This window comes from Bos javanicus, chromosome 17 (assembly GCF_032452875.1).
Source record: "Bos javanicus breed banteng chromosome 17, ARS-OSU_banteng_1.0, whole genome shotgun sequence".
NCBI lineage: Eukaryota > Metazoa > Chordata > Mammalia > Artiodactyla > Bovidae > Bos > Bos javanicus.
Genome location: NC_083884.1, coordinates 72,822,694 through 72,845,927, shown reverse-complemented (window position 1 = coordinate 72,845,927; position 23,234 = coordinate 72,822,694). Strand labels below are relative to the sequence as shown.

The window sequence follows — 23,234 nt, the reverse complement described above, 5'->3', positions numbered from 1 at the left end:
GCGTCTGGGTGAGGGCCTGTCGGGCTGCGGGGGTCATTGCGGTGAACTCGGGGCAGGTGGTCAGGCAGATCTGGGGAGCAGAGCAGAGGTAGGGGTTGGGGGCAGACCCGTGAGCTGGTCGCGGAGGGCAGTGCAGGGGGTAACAGGCAGGGCCGGAGCTCGGGGCATGGCTGAGCAGCGGGCGGGGGGCAGTGAAGATGCTGAGAGCTTCACGGCGAGCCCCCCACCCCTGCCCCACAGCTGCCTGTGCACCAGGGGTCGCGTCGGCCATGGGACAGCACGTGGAGGCCGTGGCCCTGGCGGGCGTGGTTCCTGCAGGTGCGGTCTGGTTCAGGCCCAGTTGGAGGGGCTTAGGAGAGACCTGGGCCTGGAGCTGGATGGAGCCTGGCTGGTCTCCTGCAGAGACAGGGCGAGAGCCGTCACGGACAGGGGTGGGCGCCGGGCCCTCGAGGTGGATGGCCTGGAAGAGCCATCGGAGAGTCTGGGGGAGCAGTGGGAGTGAGACCAGGGAGGGCTCCTGGGCGTGGCCGTGGGGACAGTGGCCGAGGCCAGGAAGCCAAGGTCGTTGGTGCAGGTGGAAGATGCTAAGGATGTTAGAAAAGTCATTCTATGGGAATCGCAGGATGGAATGACGCTGGGGAGTTGGTGAGCGTGACAGCGAGGTGGGGCGCGCCTCCGGTGCTTGGTCTGAAGGCAAGTGCTCCGAGCTGGCGTGCGGGGACGCTGTGTCCCTTGTGGATATTGACCGCAGACTCGGCAGTGGCTCCAGAGGGCCTCTGGTAGGGCGAGTCAGGACACGGGGGAAGCTCACACAGAGGGTCGGATGTCCAGGAGGCCGCGGGCTCCTGAGAACGCAGGGCTGTGAGTTCAAGGCAGCGCCAAGGCCCCAGAACCGGAGGAAAGCGTCATTCTCTGCGGGTGATGGGTCAGCAGCCATGCAGCGGCTGGCGGGGCCGAGGAGGCTGCGTGAGCTCAGCTGCAGCCCGCATGGCGCACTCCAGCCGTGAGAGGCACGCGGCAGAGGAGGAGGCAGAAGGAGCGCTCACCCACCAGACCACCAGCAGAGCGGATATTCGTTCACAGTTAACAAGATAAAATATAAAAGAAGTAATGATTTTTGAAAGTGCCACGAGGGAGAATGACAGACTTGACAGTACCCTCCTACAGGAAGGAAAGCTGATGGGATTGGCGGCTGACGCCTGTGTTATCCACAGCTCAGGAAATTGCTGAGAAACCCACCTCCCTTCTGGAGTCCTCTTTGAGCAGGCCTCTGCTCTAGGCCTTGGAAGCACAGGGGTCTGGGGTGTGCGTGGAGCCCCCAGCACCCGCCCAGGCTCCAGAGGTTCCTGTGCCCCTGCTACAGACCTGCCTTCGCCTTAGACCCCCCACAGCCTCCTCCCAGCACACGGGGGCAGCAGGGGAGGCTGCAGACAGTGTCAGACGGACGGGCAGTCTCGCTGTGGCCGAGGACACAGAAACAGACTGGCGGGTGAGAAGGGAGCCATCCTGAAGCTGAAAGGGGCCTTGGATCGGACGTCACGCTCGCAGCGCGTGAGGAGCCCCGCCCACAAGCATCCCGCACGCGGGGTGTGCAGCGTGCCGTGGGTGCCAGGGCCTGCTCCCAGCCCGCGCCCGCAGCGCGGAGTGGGGCAGCGGGAGAGCGTGTGCTGCCCCCGAGGAGCTCACGGCCTGGAGGAGAGGGCCCGACGGCTCTTGAGTGGCGGCTCTTTCTGTCTTCGCCCCCCAGCCCTTCCTCCATACACGCCGTGCCCAGCCGGGTGCTGCACTCAGAGGAACCAGAGTGCCCGCGGCTGTCCTGCCCTCTTCGCGGGGGCTACCATGCTTCGTCTGAGGATGGGCGGGGCTGCTGGGCACTCCAGATCTCCTTTCCCATTGCAGGACCTGAGTGGGAAGTGCTTCAGGCTGGTTTGGAAAGTCTAGTGATGGTGGTCTCGGGTCAAGTCTGCCCAGCCCAGAGAAGCCCGGGGCCGCTGACTGACCAACCGGCTGGCGGGCAGGGTGGAGCTGTGTGTGCGCACCCACGCCACGGTGAGAGACTGACTGCCCGCCCTTGTCTTCCAGATGTGATGGACGTTGCGTGGTCCCCCCATGACGCCTGGCTGGCCTCGTGCAGCGTGGATAACACCGTGGTCATCTGGAACGCCGTGAAGTTCCCAGGTCTGCGCCGTCTCTGCCTGGGCGGTCTGGCCAGGGCGCCCCCTAGTGGTGGCTGCAGCGGGTGGTCCGGGTCCCCTCGGTTGGCCTCTCAGGGTCTTGCCAGTAACTCAGGTCTCTGTCGACCGTGTCTAAGGTTTGAAAGTTGACTTTAAAGGAAGCAGTAGCTGAGTGCCCATGCGGGTGCGTACCAGCTGGTGCACCCTCCCCGCGGGCTCGGCCTCTGCCCCCGGCGTCTCTCTGTGACGCCCTTGGGCGTGAGCAGGCGAACACATTCCCCTCTGCAGAAAGTCGATTTCCCTGCTGACGGGCTGGAATCCCTCCCAACGGCAGAGCCCCGGCCAGCTCTGCATTTCCAGCCCACGAAGTGCTTCCTGTCCCTGCTGTGTTGGGGCGGGTCCCGTCTCGCGTACCCTCATCCTCAGTGAGGACGAACAGGGACCCCACGGTGCAGGGCCCAGCTCTGGCGGGTGGGCTCCAGTCCAGAAGGGAGACCAGCAGCAGGACTGTGCTCCCAGCAGGACAAGAGGCGCGGCTCGGCTCCAGCCCCTGCCCCAGAGGGCGCATGCAGCCTCGGCGTGTGTTCGCCGTGGCGGGGGGACGGCGCTGGGGCCCAGCTCCTGGGTGAGAGCAGATTGCGGGCTCTTCTGCGCATGCCAACGCCAGGGGCTGGCCGGGACGGCTCCTGAAGCCCCCTCTCTTGGCCGGCTGGCCCTCCGCCCGTGTTTATAGACAGTTTTTTTCCGGTGAAGTCTTTCCAACCCTTCTTACTTGTCCTCACAGAAATCTTAGCCACTCTGAGAGGCCATTCTGGCCTGGTGAAGGGCCTGACCTGGGATCCTGTTGGTAAATACATCGCCTCTCAAGCTGATGACCGCAGCCTGAAGGTGTGGAGGACGCTGGACTGGCAGTTAGAGACCAGCATCACCAAGCCTTTCGACGAGGTGAGGGCCCACGGTCCCCCACCCCCCTGCACCCACACTGCCTCTGGTGCGGGGCAGAGCTGGGCAGCCCAGAGTTCCCTTGTCGGGAGCTGTTAAACATCCGCCTTTGCGGTGGCGAGGCCTGTGTGGCTTAGCGCTGAAGCGGGTGCAGCACGCCGCCCCAGGCGGGGCTAGAGGCAGTGCCTGTGCCGGCCGGTGCGCCTGCCGACCTCTGCCCTGGGGGCAGGCAGCCTCCGCGGGGCCTTGGCAGTCCCTGCACAGCATCCAGAGGTGCGACTGCGGTGGCTCGTGTCTGTTTTCCCTTCTCTCATTCAAGTTCTGCCTTCACGTGGGGTCAGAGCCGGGGGTTGCCGTGCTCCGGGAGACGCTTGCTCGGCGCCCCTGAGTGTGCACGCTCCCGTGTCCGGCGTCCTGGTGCAGGTGTGTCTCCACGCTGCACTCGGGCTCTGCCTTGTGAGCCGTCCTCCATGCCTGCACAGCCTGGGTCCTCGCCCCCCTCGGCCTTCGGGCTGCCCAGGACTGACCCTGAGCTTCAGCAGCTGCTTTTAGCAGCGTCACCTCACCCTGTAGGAGACCTGGTGTCAGGGCCGCCTGGGTCGGGAAGCAGGGCCTCTCTGCTGTGCCCTTGGCAGTTTGTGGGGACTTTGCCAACCTCTCGTTGGCTGGTGGCATCTCCAGGCTGCAGGGAGGAGAGGGCTCAGGAGAGCAGTCGGGCCCTCGTGGTCCCTGCTGCTGTGCCAGGACAGGCTCGCGGCCGGACCCCCAAGGGTCCGCAGGGCTACGCGGCAGCCACAGCACTGGCTCTGCAGACCCCCATGGGCTCCCCGGTGCTGGGCAGAGGAGGGTCTGTGGTCAGAAGCAGTGGACAGGGGTGCCACCTGGCTGGCACTCAGAGCCTGTGTGCTGAGTGGTGGGGCAGCAGAGCTGCGCGGCGCCGCTCAGCCTGAGTCCTGGGGCGGATTTTGGTGTTGGAGTCGGCCTTGGGCTCCACTCAAGCACAGGTGCTCCTTGCAGTGTGGAGGGACGACCCACGTGCTGCGGCTCAGCTGGTCTCCAGATGGGCACTACCTGGTATCTGCTCACGCCATGAACAACTCTGGCCCCACCGCCCAGATCATTGAGCGGGAGGGCTGGAAGACCAACATGGACTTTGTTGGGCATCGGAAAGCTGTGACTGTCGTGGTGAGTCCTCTGGGCCTCTGGTTGGTGGCAGACAGTGCCGCCCGAGCGGGATCCTCACAGCCTGGGCCAGGCCGTGCTCCCCAGGCCCAGGCCACATGTGGGACTGAGGCGGCGGCCTCCGAGGGCCAGCACACGTTGTCGTCTGGTTCTTCTTTCCTTTAAACTGATTACAGAACACATCCTGTGTATCTTACTGGCAAACGGACGTGATGATGAGTATCACCAGAGTCAGACTTTGATTAGGACTACTGTGCGCCCAGCCTGGCCCCTTCACGCGTGTGGGCGTGCCCGAGAGCACTCAGGCTGGTGGCCCTGTCAAGTGGCCCACTCCCCAGGCCCCCTGAGACCCATCCGTGGCTGGCGTGGCTCCAAGGCCATGCTGTGAGTCAGCTGACCCGCCTGGTGGTGGCAGTCAGCCTCCTGGGGAGCGTCCTCACAGGCCTGAGGCAGGCTGTGGAGCAGCCTGTGTGAGCCTGACTTGGTCAGCTGTGGGCCACCGAGCGGAGGAAGCAGAGGGCGTCTGAGGCTGACAGGGCAGGGGGTTGTCCAGAACCGTGATCTCAGGTCTCTGTTCGTCAGAACGGGTTCACCCTTTCCATGCTTGATGATAAACATTAGGTGTTCTGGCCTGAACTGTGTGTCTTAAACAACTAAGAACAGCTGTGTTGGTGACACCGGCTTCAGGTGGGGTTTTGTTAGAGCCGGGGGCTCGGGGCTGGCTCCTTTGCAGGGCTCGCCACGTGGCTGGCCCGGTGCTTCTGCAGGACACTCGCCCCAAAGCCTCCCAGCCGCCAGGCCCAGGGCTCACGCCTCTGATGCAGCTCTCCCGTCTCCCCACACTGGCCATCTGCCTGCTTCTGGGATGAAACCCCACTGGGCCGCCCATGTGCATCTCAAATTTGGTGTAGGGCAGGCGTTCCCAGCCCTTGAGGACCACCGTGTGGCAGGTTAGGAAGGGGGCCACGAGCGAGCGAAGCTTCATCTGTTCACCCCGCACCCTGCCTGCGCTCTGCCGCCTGCAGATTCTCAGGAGCATGAGCCACCCCACCCGCCCTGGTCTGCGGGTCTTCTGCCAGACTGGCTCCTGGTGCCAGAAAGGTTGGGGACCATCACTACAGGGCACCTGCCTGGTGCCTGCTTAGTTACTGATTGGCCTTTGTCATTTGACTTCAGAAATTCAACCCTAAAATCTTCAAGAAGAAGCAGAAGAATGGCAGCTCCGCGAAGCCCAGCTGCCCATACTGCTGCTGCGCCGTCGGCAGCAAGGACCGCTCGCTGTCCGTCTGGGTGAGCCCCCCCGGGGGCGGGGGCAGGGGCTGTCCGTCTGGGTGAGCGCCCCCCAGCTTGGGGGTGGGGGCTGTCCGTCTGGGCGAGTCCCCCCTGAGCTCGCTGCCGGGGGCGGGGGCCGCAGGGAGAAGAGAGACCCCACTCTGGTGGCGGGCAGTGGGCTCTGCCCTGCGCGGGGCCCGGCCAGGAGAGGCTGGCCCCGGATCCTGGATCCAGGTGCAGGGAGCACCGTCAGCAGCCCGGCTGCAGTTGGCATGCAGCGCCAGCCTTCCTTTCCTTTAAGAGACCCTTTATATCGACACGGAGCCCCTGGGGGGCTGCAGCGTGCAGATCATCAGGTGTGGCTTCCGTGTAGCCGGGGCCACTCCTGGCCCCCAGACCAGCACCTCGCGGCAGCGTGCGCCGTGTGCCTGGCCTTCCTGTCTGGGGCTTCACACAGTGCAGTTGCCTAGGGTTTACGGTCTGCACCCCGTCTAGCTCTCACTTGGCGTGCCATGGCTGACATTTGTGTGTTGCTGCGTTAACGGTAGTTTATTCCTCATGGTTGACTCCCTGTAGACAGTGGGTCTGGAGTTGTAGGTCTGGAGGTTATCCCTGGCTGCATTTGGGACAGTTGTTGATGGCAGAGCAATCCCCAACCCTGCCCCAGACCTGGGCTGGTGCGTCGTGGGTGGTCCAGCGCACGCTCCCTGAACTCCATCCCTGCTGCTCTGAGCAAAGCCTTGGTGCTGGAGCTCAGGTCGACCGGTCCCCCGCTTCTGAGGGTCTGTGGGCGGGACTGTGGGCAGAGGGCCAGGCTGGGTCTCTCTGGAGAGAGGACTCAGAGGGCGAGGTTCCCATGGGCTCCAGGCTCAGGATCGGGCTGGCCGCAGGGCCTTCTGCCGATGAGGTGGGTTCCCAGGCCCTGGCGTAGGTGGGAGGAGCCCAACCTGCTGGACGCGGGGGCCTGTGCTCGGCCGCGTGGGGGCCCTGGTGCGTGAGCACGCAGGTCAGGCGGGAGCACGGCCTCGGATGCAGGCTTGCTCGGGATGTGTGTGACAGGCTCTGCATCACGCTCTCAGTGGGCAGTCCAGTGCCTGACTTTAAGAGAGTACACTGCATGTCCCAAGACAGAAGAAAATGGTTAGTAGTGGCGACTCGGGGCCTGGTCCAGGGCAGTGTGAGCTCGTGAGGTGTGTGGCGCCGCCCCTGCGGAGCCTGGGTACGCACAGGGGGCTGGTCCTCCATGATGCTGTGTTGTCCCGGGACCTGCCTTGGCTGCCTCCTCTCCTGCGGCCCTGGCCCCATCCCTGCTCAAGAGGCCTTCCAGAACCCCTGGGTGTCGCTGGTCGTGTGGTGTGTGTGCAGCCGTCTCCCCGGCCCACTGTGTGTGTCAGGTGGGCTGGGGCCCACCGCTGGGGTCTTGCTGGTGGGGTGAGCGGACTTGGAGACGCCCTGTGTGTCAGCGCAGCTGGACCGGGGTCTTTGGTGGTGGCTCTGAGCCGAGTAGACAGGGAGGTTTCACTCGTTCACTTGCCTTCCAGCTCACGTGCCTGAAACGGCCTTTGGTGGTCATCCACGAGCTGTTTGACAAATCCATCATGGACATCTCCTGGTAAGCTGGTCTCGGCTCGAGGCATGGTCTGGCAGAGGGGGCGGCACCCGCTAGAGCCCGAGGCTTTGTGCGATCAGGGCTGAGTGGCTGGGCCCAGGGTCCCAGCCAGAGCAGAGCCCCAGTGTACGTGTGAGGAGAACTGTAGGGCCTAGAGCCCTCTGGGATGGGTGCGGGGGCCTCTCTCCAGGGCTTGCGCCTGGCTGCTGACAGCTGTCTCTCTTAGGACCCTGAATGGGCTGGGCATCCTGGTATGCTCCATGGATGGCTCCGTGGCCTTTCTGGACTTCTCCCAGGACGAGCTGGGAGACCCCCTGAGCGAGGAGGAGAAGGTAGGAGCCGTGCGGCTCTGGGGCCCCTGCAGCCTGCACAGACTCGCTGCTTCCTGAAGCGCCCCTGGGTTCAGCCTCTTACAGCTTGTCGCCCTCACAGATGAAGCTCTGTTCATCCAGAATCCGTCTCAGTCACGAGCGGGCCTGGGCGTCTTTCCTTGAGTCTACAGCCGCCCTGGCAGTGCTCATGCCAGGAGCACGGAGGGGCTGCCGGGCACCCATCTGTCCCGTGTGCTGTGCTGACGCGGCCTTGGGTCGGCCGTCAGGACAGAGAGGGCCCTCTTTCCTGGCACTCACATCTGCCAGGCCCAGGGCCCTGTGTTCCACCCCCCTTCAGGCAGGGCTGATTCATCTTGCTAGCCCATGAGCAAGCTCCTCCTTGGTTAGCCTGAGGTCTGGGGGCAGAAGCCTGAGCCACCTGTGGCCAGGCCGGGCCTCCTCCGCACGTGGCCTGCCCAGGACGTGCGCCAGCGCATCCTTGGGGCCCTGCGCGGGCCAGCACAGCTTTCCCTACCTCGGCTTGGAGCTCACTTCCCTCGAGCAGGCCTATGCCAGCTCTCCTCTGTAGGGGGCCACTGTTGCTGGGAGCTCCTCGGAGGCCTCTGAGGGGACCCCACTACGACATCATCCTTTGGGCGTTGGGATCTGCCTGGCTTAGGGCCCTGAGCCAGCTTGGCACCCATAGTCCTGACCCATGGGGGGCGAGTGAGTCCACCACCCCAGCTCTTCCCTCCCCCGGTCAGCATCTCCGGGTGACCTCCCTTTGCCCTTGAGAGCCGTGACCGGTCTGGGTGCAGGCAGGGCCCCTACGTTGGAGGCACGCTAAGGCTGAGCTCCGATTCCTGATCTGAGACTCCAGGGCCCAGGGAGGGCTGTGGCCCCAGGCCGCCCTGCCCAGGGTCCTTCCTGCTGGGCAGGTCCCCGCTGGCCTCCGCTTTGGTCGCTGGCACACCCAGTGTGCGTCTTCTGCTTGTGCCACCAGCCACACCCACGTGCTGAGGCCACTGTCCCCAGTCCCGTGAGCGGCTTGTGGCCCAGGACTGCTGAGGCCTGGGAAGGTGGGCGGGCCCTGCTCGTGAGGGTTAGGATGTGCTGGGAGCCACGCAGGCAGAGAACGTTTCCCCTGGCCCGTACGCCAGGCTTTCCCTTGCTCTCAGGTGGGGACCTCCAGCCTCATGGGGCTCCTCTGGCTGTGGAAGGAGGTTCTGGGTCTGGGATCTGGTTCTCAAGAAGCCTTTGGGTCCTTGCAGTGGTTTAAGAGCCTCATGTTACAACCCGAGGGTCTCGAATTCAGTTCAGCGAGACTTTCTTGCTATTTGTTCTGCATCAGACCTGCCGTAGGGTCAGGCATTCACTCGCATCCCCAAGTGTAGACGCCGTAAAGTCTGTGAGCACCCAGGGAGGGTGCAGGGCCGCTCATGACACGTAGTCAGCAGCAGGCAGACAGCAGGAGGGCTCGGGGACCCTGCCCAGGGCCCTGTCTCTCTGAGCGGGGAGCTACTCACAGCTCGCCCACGGGTGGGCAGCGTCACACCCCTCACTCGGCCTTCCCCAGAGCCGCATCCACCAGTCCACCTACGGCAAGAGCCTGGCCATCATGACCGAGGCCCAGCTGTCCACCGCTGTCATCGAGAACCCCGAGATGCTGCAGTACCAGCGCAGGCAGCAACAGCTGGACCGCCAGGGCCCCACAGCCAGGGACGCCGGACTCGCGGCCAGGGACACAGGCTCCGCCTCCTCAGTCGCCGGCGTGGTCAATGGGGAGAGCCTGGAAGACATTAGGAAGGTGAGGGCTGGGCCCAGCGCCCTGAGGACACCGCCCGCAGCCTTTCCAGGGAGGTGGACACGGGGCAGTGGGCCTTGGGCCCTGCCCTCCGGAGACTGTCAGCTCCGCATCTTTCCCTGGGTGCCGTGCTCCCCTGGGGTGCAGGTGAGGGGGATGGGAAGGGCACAGACGGAGCTGGGGGCTAAAACCGTCCCCAGGCACTCGTGCAGGGCGCCCCCTGCCCCACGTGGAGTGCACACAGGGTGCGACTGGAGCCCTCGGTTATGAGCCTTCTGTGGGAAGTTTTTACGAAGCACGGTTTAGAGACAGGAAGGCAGGTCTCACCAGGTAGGCAACTCCACATGGAGCCTGTGCCGGCGGGTTCGTGGCTGGCCCGGCACGTGTTTACTGCCTGGAGGCCCAGTCAGGTGGGCGCTGGAGGTGGAGGCGAGGGGCTGCTGGAGCCGCTGCCCCTCAGGGTGAGGTCGAGCACACGTCCTGAACCAGGGGCTCCAACTGGTTGCGTCCAAAAGGCCGTCGCGTGGGGAGCTGGGCTCGCGTCCTTGCAGGCCTTGCCCGCTCACAGGCACTGATGCGTCTCTTTGGTTTGTTTCTCTCCTTTGCCAGAACCTTTTGAAGAAGCAGGTTGAGACGCGGACCGCAGACGGTCGGAGGAGAATCACGCCTCTCTGCATAGCGCAGCTGGACACCGGGTACTCGCTCTCCCTGCACCTTCTCTGGGTGCTCTTCCTCTCTCCTTCCGCCGGGCAGCTCTCACTGCCCAGCCTTCACAGGCTCGTGGGCAGACGGGGGCAAGCTGAGCCCAGGTCCTCAGAGCCCCGCTCCCTGATGGCGCTGCAGGCGGGCTCGTGGAGGCGCCTCCGTGGCTCTGCTGTGTCCACGCAGCTGGCCCCGCTTCGTTGAAGATGCCAGGGCGAGAGAAGTCAGTCCAGCCTTTTTCTGTCTCTTTTTACGCTTTCGTAGCGTTCTCTTTCTCAGTAGGAAAAAAACGTGCATGATACTGAAGGCCGGGTCACCCGCGGTCCAGTCTCAGAGTCAGTCACTGTTTCACTGTGCGGTCCGCGTCCTCCGTTTGTTCCTGGTTCTTGACCTTGTGTCCACTTTAATAACTGGTCCTCTGAAGCACTAGCTTGCAGAGGGTCCAGGTGCCAGCTTGTGAACGCGCCGTGCCTGACCTAGCCAGCCCCGTGCCTGGACGTGCGGTGTGTGCGGAGGGCTGCCTGTCCGTGCGTCTGAGCACCGGTCTTCCCTCGGTGCGCTTCCCAGAACCGGGCGTGCAGGGCGGGGCCCAGGCGGGCAGTGGACCCGGTGGGCGCCCGCTGCTGTCGTGGCCTCTGTGGTCGGGCTGGCTTTTGTGTTGGTCATTCTCCCCACAGTGAGGACTCGGAGGGCGAGTGTGAAGAACAGGCCGTGGATGAAGGTGACCCGCTCCCCTCCGCCCGTCTGCACGGGCACCGTGTGCAGCAGCGCTCTGCACTCACTCGCTCTCCTCCCGGGGCTGTTCTGAATGTCCCCCGAGGGCCGCGGAGACCCTCCTGGGGTCAGGTGTGCACGCACCAACCGGAACCAGCCTCCAGACTCCTCGCCCAGGGTGGCTTCTCTTGAAGGAGCCTTTTCCCCTGAACCTACCTGGGCACCGCCCCCACCCACCTTTCTCAGGACCAGGTGAAGCCCAGCTTGTGCGGAGCCTGACCACCTCAGAGCCACAGGAGGGGGAGGGCTGTACGGATGGGAGACGAGGCTGGGGCTTCTGTCCTGTGAGTCCTGCTGAGGAGGCAGGGTGGTGCCTGAGCCAGCTTTCTGCCCTGGTGCAAGCGTTTCTTGCACCCGACTTAATGCTTTTGATCCTAACAACTTTCTTCTTTTGATGCGCATGTCAAAACAAGTAACAACAGACTAGGTAATTATTAGCTTAACTAATCAGGAGAAAAGAGAAAGTGCAGATATTTAAAATGGAAAGAAGTGGGAAGCAATCACAGATAAAGAATAAACCAAAAGAGTGAAAGATACTTCTGTTGAACTCTGCAAATAAATCTGAAAATGGATTATTTTGAGGAAAACAAAAGTTACCGAAACTGAAGAAAATCCATACAGATGAAATCTTATAGAAGAAACAGAGGACAATTGTCACAGAGGTGACCTACCAAAAGCCACCAGACTGAGACAACTTTGTGGGAAAATTCTAACAAAGTTTAAAGAACAAATCATTCTAATATCAGGTTGGTACAAATGTAATTTCAGTTTTGGATTGTGAATTTTAAATCCTTATAACTAGGCTCAAACACATCTTTATCAGTAAAAATAGGAACCGTCGCAATCAACAATTACATTTTTGCCGACAAGAAATAAGTAAGTTTATTCCTGTGACATAAAAACCCAACAAACTTCGGGATCCAACAAGCCTGGAAAGCGTCTTCTGCGTCCGGAACTTGGACAGCGTCCTCTGCGTCCTGCCGGCATGGAAGTGTTCTCCGTGCAGAGTGTCGTCGAGGCGCTTGGAGAAGTGCTGCTCACTTGGCGAGAGGTCTGGGGAATATGGGGATGAGGCAGAACTTGGTAACATCGCTTGTGCGCCGTGCAGTCAAGTGCCGACACGGAGAAGAACTGGCCTTTTCCGTTGACCAGTGCCAGCTGCAGGCATCGCAGTGTTCAGTGCATCCCATTGATGTGCTGAACATACTCCTCAGATGGAATGGTTGTGCTGAAATTCAGAAAGTTGTAGTGGTTCAGACCAGCAGCAGATCATCTAACTGTGACCATGACCTTTTTTGGGTGCAAGTTTGGTTTTGGGAAGTGCTTTGGAGCTTCCTCTCGGTCCGCCGACTGAACTGGTCATCGCCAGTTGTCGTATACAACCCATTTCCCACTTTTTGTCTCATGTCACAACCCAGCCAAGAAATGGTTTATTGTTGTTTTTTAGAATAAGCAAAGATAACACTTGGAAACGATGATTTTTTGATTTCTGGTCAGCTCATGAGGCACCTACTCATCGACCTTTTTCACCTTTCCAGTTTGCTTCAAATGCTGAACAACTGTAGAACGGTTGCAGTCGGGTTCTTGGACAGCTTCTCACGTGGCTCTAATAGGGTCAGCTTCAGTGATGCTCTCTTGACCTTGTCAGCTTCTGACGGCCGCCCCTTCACTCCTCTTCACGGTGCTCGTCTCCTTTGCAAAACTACTGCACCGTGCATTTGTTTGCAGGTCCTGGGTCAAATGTGTTGTTGATGTTGTGAGTTGTCTCCACTGGTTTTACAACCTATCTTGAACTCAAATAAGAAAATCTCTCAAATTTGCTTTGTGTGTAACATCGTTTCCATAGTCTAAAATAAATGTAAAATACATAGCAAATAATAAGTCATTAACAAAAAGATAAAGTGAGAAATGGACAGTAAAATGATATATAACATAATCACATTTTATTTAGAATATATTCCAATATCAAGGCACAAATTTCAATAGTGCAAAACCACAATTATTTTTGCATCAACCTAATAATATTGAAAATACTCTCGTGCTTAGAAAAAGAAGGAAAACTTGCAAAGTTGTTTTTTTTTAATGAACACTATATTGAAATTTCACAATCAAAATGTGACAGAGATACAGTAAATTTCTGATCAATCTCATTTCCAAATGTCAATGTAAAATCCTAAATTAACAAACTGAACCTTACAATGTGTTAAAATGCTAATACACTATAAATAAGTAAAGTTTATTTCAGGAAAGCGAGATGGTTCAGACGATTTGGGGAAACATTTTACTCCTACCTTTCAGTAGATCAAAGTAAATTTGGTCATCTCTGTAGACGCTTAAGAGGCATTTTTATTAAATCCAATATCATTCTTATTGAAAACTTAATCAAATAGGAATAGATGGGTGTTTATTAAACTTGATAAACTTATTTCAAATTAAATTTGAAAACCGAACAAATGTCTGCTCCTGTGACAGTAGTTTAACCTTGTTCTGGCGATGCCAGCTCACACAGTCAGACAAGAGAAAGAAGAAATTAGAAAGGAGGTGGCGAGTGTGCTGTTAGTCAAGGGTGGTGTGATCCGCGAGAGAGTCAACGGGAAAAGCTGCTGCAGTCAGTCAGAGACCAGGCGCCTGGGACGGCCGTGGCCGAGTAGCGCGGTTCCCTCTGGAAGGTGTGAAGGGAAGTCGTGTGAGCAGCACCGCACCTAGACTGTCACGAGCACAGGAGATCTTCATGGAGGAAAAAACTTAAACTCTACTGCCAGACCTAAAAGAAAATTCACAGAAACAGCTAGAAATGCACACCACTTCCTAGATAGGATGACTCAGTATCGTAAAGATGGCAGGTTTCTCTCAGCCTGTAAGCATGACAAATCACCACAGGAATTTTCAGCAAAAGACAAACTGATTCTGAAGTTTCCTCGAAAAGTACACAGGAGCGGCTGAAGTGTTCTGGAAAAGATTAATCAGGAGACTAGCCCCCCTGGAAATGAAAGCTTAGAAGCTGTAGTTACAGTCGTGACCCACTTACACGTAGCAGAGCAGTGGGTACGGTGCAAGTCAGGACGGACGCTCCCTGGAGACAGTGCAAGACTGCGCACGGTGGGCGGGAGAGGCTGGACGGCGCATGTACCTCAGTGCAGCCAGAGCACTCCCTCACGCTGAGCACGTAAATTAACTCGGCATGGCTTAGACACTTAGACACACACAGCCACAAAGCCCCCAGAAGAGGACATACCAGCATTCTCTGGCCTACGCTATACCAGCGTTGTCTTAAGGGAGCAGGAATAGCAGCAAAAATAAACAAATGACTCTGTTTTTCCCAGTTATCATGGTGTGAGGAACCACAAGCAACAGAGTCTCCCATGACACCCTCTGTGAAGCGGTGCCCGGAGTCCTGCCCGGGAACCAGCCAGAAGTGTTTGGAGACGGGGGAGCTCCAGATCAGCCTGAAACTACCCCTCAGAAGGACAGACGCTTCTCGGGCACCACCAGGCTCAAGTCCACTCCCCACCCCAGGCGCTCCGTGTGTGTCCTGGGGAACAGTAGCACTGTGAGGCAGCCACAGCTGTGGATACCCCCACGTGGACCTCGAGGTGCTGAGAAAACTCAGCAAGAACAAGAAGCTGGCCAAGAAACATGAGGCCTTTGGGGGGCTTCCTTTGTGGCTCAGCTGATAAAGAATCCGCCTGTAATGTGGGAGACCTGGATTTGTTTCCTGGGTTGGGAAGATCCCTTGGAGAATGGAAAGGCTACCCACTCCCGTGTTCTGGCCTGGAGGATTCTATGGAGTCGCAAAGAGTTGGGCACGACTGAGCAACTTTCACGTTCCGCGTTCAACATTTGGCTTCAGAGTCTCTGATCAAGCAGATCCCACGAATCCTGGGCCCAGGCCTGAACAAGGCTGGCCAGTTCCCTCCCTTGCTGACCCACAATGCAAACGTGGTGGCCAAAGTTGATGAAGTGGAGTTCACGATCAATTTCCAGATGAAGAAGGTGCCGTGTCTGGCAGTGGCTGTCAGCCAAGTGAAGATGACAGATGTTGAGCTTGTGTACATCCACCTGGCCGTCATCTTCCTGGTGTCATTGCTCAGGAAGAATGGACAGAACGTCAGGGCCTCGCACAGTAAGAGCACCGTAGGCGAGCCCCCGTGTCTGTACTAAGGCCCAGCTTGATAAACCAAAAAAGATAACAAGCAAATGAGATCTAATCAAACTCACACCTCAAAGGAAACCATGCACAGATGAAAAGACAGTGTGTGGACTGGGAGGAAACACGCGCAGACAACACAGCCACTGAGGGCTTAATCTCCAACATGCACAACCAGCTCATGCAGCTCGGGTTTAAAAATCCAAACGTGGGCAGAAGACCTGGGTAGACATTTCTCCAGAAAAGACACAGATGGCCAACAGGCATGTGGAAAGATGCGCAGCATCACTAATTGTTAGAGAAATGCAAATCTAAACCACAGTGAGTGAGCACCTCACACTGGTCCAAATGGCCGTCACTAAGAAGTCTGCAAGTAGCCAACGTTGGAGAAGGTGTGGAGAAAAGGGAGCCCTCCCGCACGGGGGTGGGAAGGCCGGTCAGTGCAGCCACGGTGAAAAGCAGTGAGGCGGTTCCTCAGTGGCCCAGCGAGCTCACTCTGGGCACGTACCTGGAGAAAGCTGTCGTTCAAAAGGGAATGCACCCCAGTGTTGACTGCAGCACCGTCTGCACTAACCAAGCCGTGGAAAGAAGCTGCATGCCCATCAACAGATGGATGTGTGAAGATGCAGTATATTCATACAACGGAATACTACTCAGCCATATAAAAGCGAAAGAACGCCATGTACAGCAACATGGAACGACCTAGAGGGTATCAGGGTACGTGACGTGAGTCACAGACATGCCAGATGATGCCACTCACATGTGGAATCTAAAACATGACGCAAATGAACGGATCTGCAAACAGACAGGTTGCGGGGTGGAGAACAGGTGTGGCTGCTGAGCAGAGGGCGTGGGGGGTGTCGTGGGGGCTTGTGGGTTAGCAAGTGCAACGGGTACATCTGGGATGGGTACTCTTGCACAGGAGGCTATACTCAATACCCTGTGATAAAGCAAACGGAAGAGAACGTATGTACATGTGTAACTGAGTCACTCCGCTGTATAGCAGAGACAAACACGACAGAGTAAGTCAGTTACACTTCAGTAGGATAAACTGTTTTAAAAACACGGAGCCCTATCTTACAACTTACAGTTTTGCACAGCTCAGAAACTTTTCAGAGAGTAACATTCTGAACATTTCAGGTTTTTTTTTTTAATGACCTCAGAGGTAAAAAAATCTTTCCTACAAATTACACAAAAGTTAAACCCCACAAATACAACGTGTTTTTGCAAGAAAAATTACATGGTAAGTAGTCAAAACACAACATCCTGGGGAATATATTTCCTGTCCATACAGGAATTGTTAAAAATATGGTAAGTAGGTCTTAATAATATAGACCAGTAATCAGATAGAATAAGGTCTTAATGTGGGTCGAGACTTGCTGTTAAATGTCTTAGCATGACCGATCTCAGAGCACTGATTACAGTAGTAATGTTAAAATTACAGATGTGGTTGGCTGGCTGGCCACGAGATTTACACTCATGTGGGCAGAGACCATGGCCGTCTTCTTCACCACCATATTCCCAGCATTGGGCACACAGTTGCTACTCAATACATATTGACGGGATGAAAAAAAAAAGAAAAATGGATGACAGAAATGAGCAAACAGTTTACAGAAAAAGAGTGTCAGATATTTCTAGATTAAAAATTTTCAACCCTGCATCAAAATAATTGTAAATTAAACCCTGATGCTGGGAAAGTCTGAAGGCAGGAGGAGAAGGGATGATGGATGAGATGGTTGGATGGCGTCGTCGATTGAACAGACACGAGTTTGAGCAAACTCCAGGAGATAGTGAAGGACAGGAAGCCTGGCATGCTGCAGTCCGTGGGGCTGGACAGGACTGAGCGACTGCACAGTAAGAAACCTGTAGTAACGTACCACTTTGATCTCAGATAGTCAGAGGAGAAGAAGTTTATAAAACCGGTGGTGAGTGTGTGCAAAAATGGGCAGCCATACACAGCTTGTGAGGTGGACCTCACAGCAGGACCCCGAGGACGGTTTATCCAGAACCGTCTGTGCACGTCCCACTTTTCCTCCTGGGAATTTATCCCCCGTAGCACGTGAAGTCAAGCTGGGGCGACAGTTAAAACGGCAGGCGTGCCTGTGTTTTCCGTGTGCTGTCCTTGGCACGTGCTCTGGGGGTGCGTTAGTCCAGACAGCGGCCCCATGGGGAGGGCGGGCGAGGCATCCGAGGGCCCGCTGCAGAGCCCTGCAGTGCGTCACAGCAACGCCAGGAGACCGAGACCATCGGCCGTTCCTCGAAAGAGGCCAGTCGGGAGGCCTGGCGCGTCTAGGCCGCCACCACGGCAGGGAGGCCCCTGTGCCCTGTTTCCCAGCCCCGAGACATGCTTGCTGGGTTAACCCTCAGGCCAGGGTGCATCTTAAAATCAGAGGCGTCTGACAGCTAACGGTTGCGATTTTTCTCTTTCTTAGTGGCACATAAAGTGCCAGTTCACTTGGTTCCAACTGAGTATAGTGTACAGAGTGGTTTTCCTTTCTTTTCTACTTCTTTGTCACTTGTATGAAAACCGCCCCAAAGTGCATCGCCCCTGGGCCAGACACCGGGGTGTCGAGGCTGTGAAAGTGTCCGGCACAGCGCCTGCAGGCTGGCTGACTCTCCCCTTCTCGGTGACAGGGACTTCTCCACGGCCTTCTTCAACAGCATCCCGCTCTCGGGCTCCCTGGCGGGCCCCATGCTCAGCTCCCACAGCGGCCCACAGCTGCTCCCACTGGACCCCGGCACGCCCATCCCCTTCAGCTCCTCGAAGCCTTCCACCGAGCCAGTGGCTGGCACCCGGCCTGTGGGCGACGCTGCCAGTAAGGACGGGTGAGTCCATGGGGCCAGGGGCAGGTCCCGGGGATGCTGGGCGGCCTCAGGTGAAGAGAGGAACGGGCTGGGTTTCAGATGGGGGCCCGCTCAGAAGAGGAGTCAGTGCTCAGGGTCCAAGGGCTCCGAGTCGGCAGCCACAGGGCCAGCCCTGCTTCAGCCAGTCTGCTCGTGTCCCCCCAGCCCGGCTCCCCCACACTCAGAATGCGTCTGCTGGGGGCACCCACGGCCCACTGCCTGGACACCACGCTGGCCGTGGGGAAGGAGCAGAAGAGCGTGACTGAGGAGCCGGACCCCTGAGGGCCTTGCCAGGCAGGTCTCCAGAAGTACCTCTTCTAGGCTGAGCCAGGCCACAGGGTCACGGCCACAAGAGCAGAGCCCCAAACCCCTGAGGAGGGGCGTGGGGCACGGGATGAAAGGTTGGCTTTTCCCTGGTGCGGACACAGGCCAGGACTCCCACCCAGGAGGTGCCCAGACCCAGCTGCTGCCCTGGCCTGTGCCTGACAGTTGTGGTGACTCCAGGGCCTGCGTTACTACAGCCTGTGCCACGGTCGCGGCCCGGGAGGGAGCACGCGTGGGTCCACCAGGCCCCTCAGGAAGCCTGGGGAAGGGCAGGGTGCTGGGCCTGCACGAGGTCCTGGGAGACCTGCAGGTCTGGCCCAGGTCAGCCCAGAGGAGGCCCCACGGCTTCGGACCAGCATGTGGGACGTGCCTGGACCTGGGGTGGTGGGGGGCGCTGGACCGTACCCCCGAGGCGCGCGGAGCCGCCCAGGTGCCGTGCTTGGCCAAGGAAGCGGCAGGAGGGGATGGTGGCTTCGGGACCCCATGCGCTTCTGGTTAGACCTGTGGGCAGAGCGGGCTGGGGTGGAGACAGGCCCGAGGTGAGGAAGGGCCTGTGGAGCCCCCGTCCCGGCCTTGTGCCCCAGCAGCTCTCGGAACGTGCAGAGGGGCATGCCAGGCGTTTGCTCACAGCCTTGCAGATGCCAGGCGCCGGGGGGCCGCCTTCCAGAGGTAGTATATGGGGGTGTTGAAGTCAGGGAAGTCGTTTATGGAAGTCTAATGTTCGTGCCTGGCTCCTTGGCTCCATGGCACACAGAGCCCAGACTCCCGGCCCTGCTGGTTGTGTGACGTGGCCTTCCCTCCACTCACCCCAGCGTGAACACGGCCACTGCTCCCACCACCCCGTCCCCCTCCGTCCTGACAACCCCGTCCAAGATCGAACCTATGAAGGCGTTCGACTCCCGGTTCACGGAGCGCTCCAAAGCCACGCCGGGGACACCTGCCTTGGCCAGCACGACCCCGACAGCCGCAGAAAGGTAGGTGGTGGCTGTGTGGGCCCCGGAGACGGGGGTGGGTGGGTTCCAGCCTCTCGTGCCGGCTTCCTGCTCACTCACCAGCCAGGAGGTCGGGAGCCGAGACAGAGTGAGGGACTGGAGGCCTCTGAGTCCCCACAGTGCGTCCTTACCTCCCCGAGGACAGGCAGCAACCCCCCGGGCGCCAGGACCCTGCTGAACCGGCTGCCTGAGCGTTCCAGCCTCTGCAACTAGCCTGGAGCCTCTCTGCCCCCAGGGAGACCTCACAGCGAGCCCGCTGAGGCACAGAGCTCACTGCTCGGTCCAGCGAGTCAAGGGCTGGGGGGCGGTGTGAGCGGGGCCAGGCCACCTTCCTTGGCACAGGCCAGGGGCGCCAGTCCCTTCCTGGAGCTGTGTCCTCTTCAGCACGTCAGGGACAGGGGCCCGAGACCTGCAGGAGCCCCTCGGCCAGCCGGTGCCCAGAGAAGGCAGCAGCTGTGGCGAGACCCGTCCTTGCCGTGGACGGCGTCGTGGAGCTGGAGCACCTGTGCTGCCCTGGGGCTGAACCAAACGTGGAACCAGCGTGTCTGGGCAGGGCTCACTCTCGGGGAAGGGCGTGGGGCACTGTCGTGCAGGCCAGCGTGGCCTCTGACCTTGGTGTGCAGTCAGCAAGGTGGCGGATCTGCAGCGTCCTGCGGCTGAGTGCTCCGGAAAGCTGGGGAGATGACTCGCGTGTCCCTAAGCCAAGAGTGAGGGATGCTGAGGTGCCGCCCACCCCCGGACCCTAAACAGGGAGGGAGGGGCGCCGAGGTGCCTCCCAGCCCCGGACCCTAAACAGGGAGTGAGGGGCGCCGAGGTGCCGCCCACTCCCGTACGCGGGAGGGTGACCCGGGCCCCGAGGCCGCCAGGCTGGCTCCCTTGGGAGCCGTCATCCCGTCCCTTACAGCCTTCTAGACGCTCACAGTCCCAGCAGGGCCTGCGGGGTGAGGCGTCACGCCCACCATCCTCCCCTCCCCCTTGATAGCAGCAGAGAATATGAGAGTCCACAGCCCAGACACATGGGAGGAAGTGCCAGTGAGCGCACGCGCCCGCAGGGGCCTCCAGCCTGCACACGGCGGGGGCCCCTCCCTCACAGCCCGCCCCAGGGGTTCCCCTGCTCCCAGCATGGCCCCAGCCTCCGTACTGTGCCCGTAGCGTGCCGTTTCCAAAAGGTGTCATCAGACCCGCACGGCAGAGCCTTTTCACCTGGCTTGCTTTCTCTTGATAATATGCCTAAGGTTCCTCCACACTTTTTGTGACTCGATAGCTTCCTTCTTTCTTTTTAAGCGTGTGTTCATCGTGCGTAGTTCTGGTTGCACGGGGCCCTCATTGCTCTGGCTGCGGCCGACGGGCTCCTTGCGTTGCAGTGGCCTCTGGTCGCGGAGCACGCGCTCTAGGCGCGCGGGCTCAGTTGCCCCTGCGGCTCGCGGGGTCCTCCTAGAGCAGGGGTTAAACCCGTGCCCCCTGCGTTCCCAGGTGGACTCCCAGCCACTGGACCACAAGCAAAGCCCTCTCCTAACTTGCTTCATTTGTCGGCTTTCGGGGACGAGTAGGGATTCGATTGGCTACCCTGCAGCTAGCGGTCCCGGGGAAACACCGCGGTGCATGTCGTGCAGGTTGAGAGAGCAGAGCCTGGTGAAGGAGCTGCGGCCCCGCGACGTCCTGGAGAGCAGCAGCGACAGCGATGAGAAGGCGCCCGCAGCCAAGCCCTCCTCGCTGCCCAAGCGCAAGCTGGAGCTGGAGGGGGAGGCCGTGGAGAAGAAGAAGAAGGGGCGGCCACGCAAGGACGCGCGGCTCCTGCCCATGTCCCTGTCCATGCAGGTGAGGCTGGCGGTGGGCGCCTCCGGGCCTGGGCCGCCCCACCCCCCGGAGTCCTCGAGCCCCCAGGGCAGCTGCCTCGTGCCCACAGCACCTGCCTCTGTGGCACGCGTCTGCCCTGCGGTCCTCAGAGAGGAGAAGCCGGGGCTCAGGGACGCCTCTGCTCTTGCAGTCGCCCGCCGCCCTGACCGCCGAGAAGGACACTGTGTGTGTGTCCGTCCCAGCACCCGCGCTGAAGCTGCCAATGCCAGGCCCCCAGAGAGCCTTCACCCTCCAGGTGAGCTTGCCCTGGGCCGCGAGCCTGCAGCTGTCACAGACTCGGGCTGCTTCCATGCGGCCCCCTCACCTTCAGGGGCACTGTGGCTGATCCGAGCAGCCACCCAGTCTTACAGAGCAGCTAGCCTCTTTGGGGACCCTGCACCTCCCCCGTGGCCTGTCCTCCAAGGCCTGCTACCCCCCTGGGCGCCCAGCTCCTTAAGACCCACCCCAGGGGTCCCTTCTCCCAGAAGCCTCCTCAGTCTTGGCCCTGGGCCTTGGGCTCAGTGCCTGGGGCGCCAACCCGCCTGCGGGCCTGCCCACGTCGCAGCCCCCGGCACAGGTGGCCGTGAGGGGGAGTGAGGTCTGTTCTCAGCACACACCTGGGGCTGGTGGTCCTCCCCAGAGGCCCCGGCCTCACACGCCGTACCCTCACCCTGGGGACCCCCATGCCAGTGGGGCATGCTGCCCTGCCCAGGCTGCCCTCGGGGTCTCCGGGTGGGGCCTCCGGTTCTTTCCATGAGTGGCTGGTCCCCCACCCCGGGGCCTTCCCCGTAGCGCCAGGTGGGACTGTACTTGGTTTCCCGGGGCCTGGCCAGCCCTCCACCCAGCTCAGCTGCTGGGGCCTCCCAAGTGCCGGCGCTCCTGTCTGCCCGTCTGGAGCCGATGCCAACCCGCACCGTCTCCCCACACTCACCTGGAGGGACAGTGGGCTCTCGCAAGCACGCTGGGCACCTTGGGCGTCCCAGACCTCCTCCAGGAGCCGACCCGCCTCCGTGCCTGCCACGCCCCACAGCTGTTGAAGGCTACGTCCCCCAGCTCTGCTCTCGAGCCAGGCCCTCCCGCGCTTCATTTTCTTGGCCAGTCGCCTGTGGCCCTGCGTCCCCTCTCCTGAGTGGGGGTGGTGGGATCGAGAGGCTTCAGTCTTCAGCTCTGGCCCAGCGTGTCCACTCCACAGGTGGAGGCCCGGCGGCCACCTGCTCCCAGCACCTGTCCTTGTGACCGCCCCTCCTGACCCCCCACTCGGTGGTGGCAGCTCTGTCTGCCCCAGGGCCCGCGTCTGAGGCCAGCTCCACTGAAGATTTGTCGTGTCTACTCCAGGTGAGCTCCGACCCCTCCATGTACATCGAGGTGGAGAACGAGGTGACGGCCGGCGGGGGCCTGAAGCTGAGCCGCCTGAAGTGCAGCCGTGAGGGGAAGGAGTGGGAGACGGTGCTCCCCGGCCGCATCCTCACGGCCGCCGGCAGCGGGTAAGGGCAGGGCCTTACCCCAGGGCACACAGGGCGGCCCCTGCACTGCGCCCGGCCTGCCGTGTCCCTGGGCTCCCCCGAAGGTGGCGCTGCCCCCCGCTTGCTTCAGGAGGGGAACCCCGCCCCAGGCGTTGTGGCCAGACTCCTGCCGGCCGTGTGTAGGTCGCACTGCCTGCCTCTGACCGTCGCCGGCTGCTTCTCTGGACCCAGTTTTTGTGCAGGGAAGCAAAGCTTTCTGACAGTCTTCCCAGTCCCCAGGCCAGCGCTTTCCAGGTCCTGCCCTTCGAGGGGAGCTCTACTCGGGGCTCAGCCCCACAGTGTTCCCACAGGCTCCAGGGCCGCTGGAGGGGACCCGCACTCACTTCCTGTGGAGGGAGGGCCCATCGGAGCCGTACACGCTCCCTCACAAACACGCTCGTGCGTCAGGCCTGGGCGACGCCCTCACAGGTGTCTGCGGCCCCCCGCCCTGCTGCACTCCCCCCTGGCTCTGGTCCGAGGCTGGCAGGGCGGGGGTGTCAGCATGGCCTCCCCGGTGACTAGAGGCTACTGCAGAGTGGCCGAGTGGCCAGCCAGGCCCTGGCAGAGTGCGCAGTTCTGCCGCCCGCGGCCGCTCCTTGGCCTGAGGTGGGGGCCCCACTGGGAGCAGAGCCTGCAGCGCCAGGCACAGCCCAGGGCCCCTGTGGCCACCTGGAGGAGGGGTCATGACAGTGCCCATGGCCCGCACCCCCCCTGCCCCACCCCGGCCTGTCTGGGCAGAGCCCTTCGGGGCCACTCTGGCTCGTCTTGGCCGGGACACGGGCGCTCGCTGTCTGGGCGCTGGTCCTTGGACACCTGCTC

The 23,234-nt window shown here is 60.4% G+C and overlaps 1 protein-coding gene across 5 annotated transcripts in view; it reads left to right on the top strand.

Annotated features, from left to right (window-relative positions):
- The window catches only part of LOC133229219 (protein HIRA), a 45,495-nt gene that overhangs the window by 17,149 nt on the left and 5,112 nt on the right, over nucleotides 1-23,234 (top strand). For all 5 annotated transcript variants that reach the window (XM_061385684.1, XM_061385682.1, XM_061385681.1 and 2 more), the window contains 13 exons: nucleotides 2,083-2,178; nucleotides 2,959-3,119; nucleotides 4,134-4,301; nucleotides 5,475-5,588; nucleotides 7,112-7,182; nucleotides 7,406-7,511; nucleotides 9,067-9,297; nucleotides 9,904-9,989; nucleotides 17,552-17,743; nucleotides 18,898-19,059; nucleotides 20,691-20,895; nucleotides 21,065-21,169; nucleotides 22,249-22,397. In XM_061385684.1, the coding sequence (XP_061241668.1) occupies nucleotides 2,083-2,178; nucleotides 2,959-3,119; nucleotides 4,134-4,301; nucleotides 5,475-5,588; nucleotides 7,112-7,182; nucleotides 7,406-7,511; nucleotides 9,067-9,297; nucleotides 9,904-9,989; nucleotides 17,552-17,743; nucleotides 18,898-19,059; nucleotides 20,691-20,895; nucleotides 21,065-21,169; nucleotides 22,249-22,397 (1,846 nt within the window). The remainder of the gene's footprint in view (nucleotides 1-2,082; nucleotides 2,179-2,958; nucleotides 3,120-4,133; nucleotides 4,302-5,474; nucleotides 5,589-7,111; nucleotides 7,183-7,405; nucleotides 7,512-9,066; nucleotides 9,298-9,903; nucleotides 9,990-17,551; nucleotides 17,744-18,897; nucleotides 19,060-20,690; nucleotides 20,896-21,064; nucleotides 21,170-22,248; nucleotides 22,398-23,234) is intronic.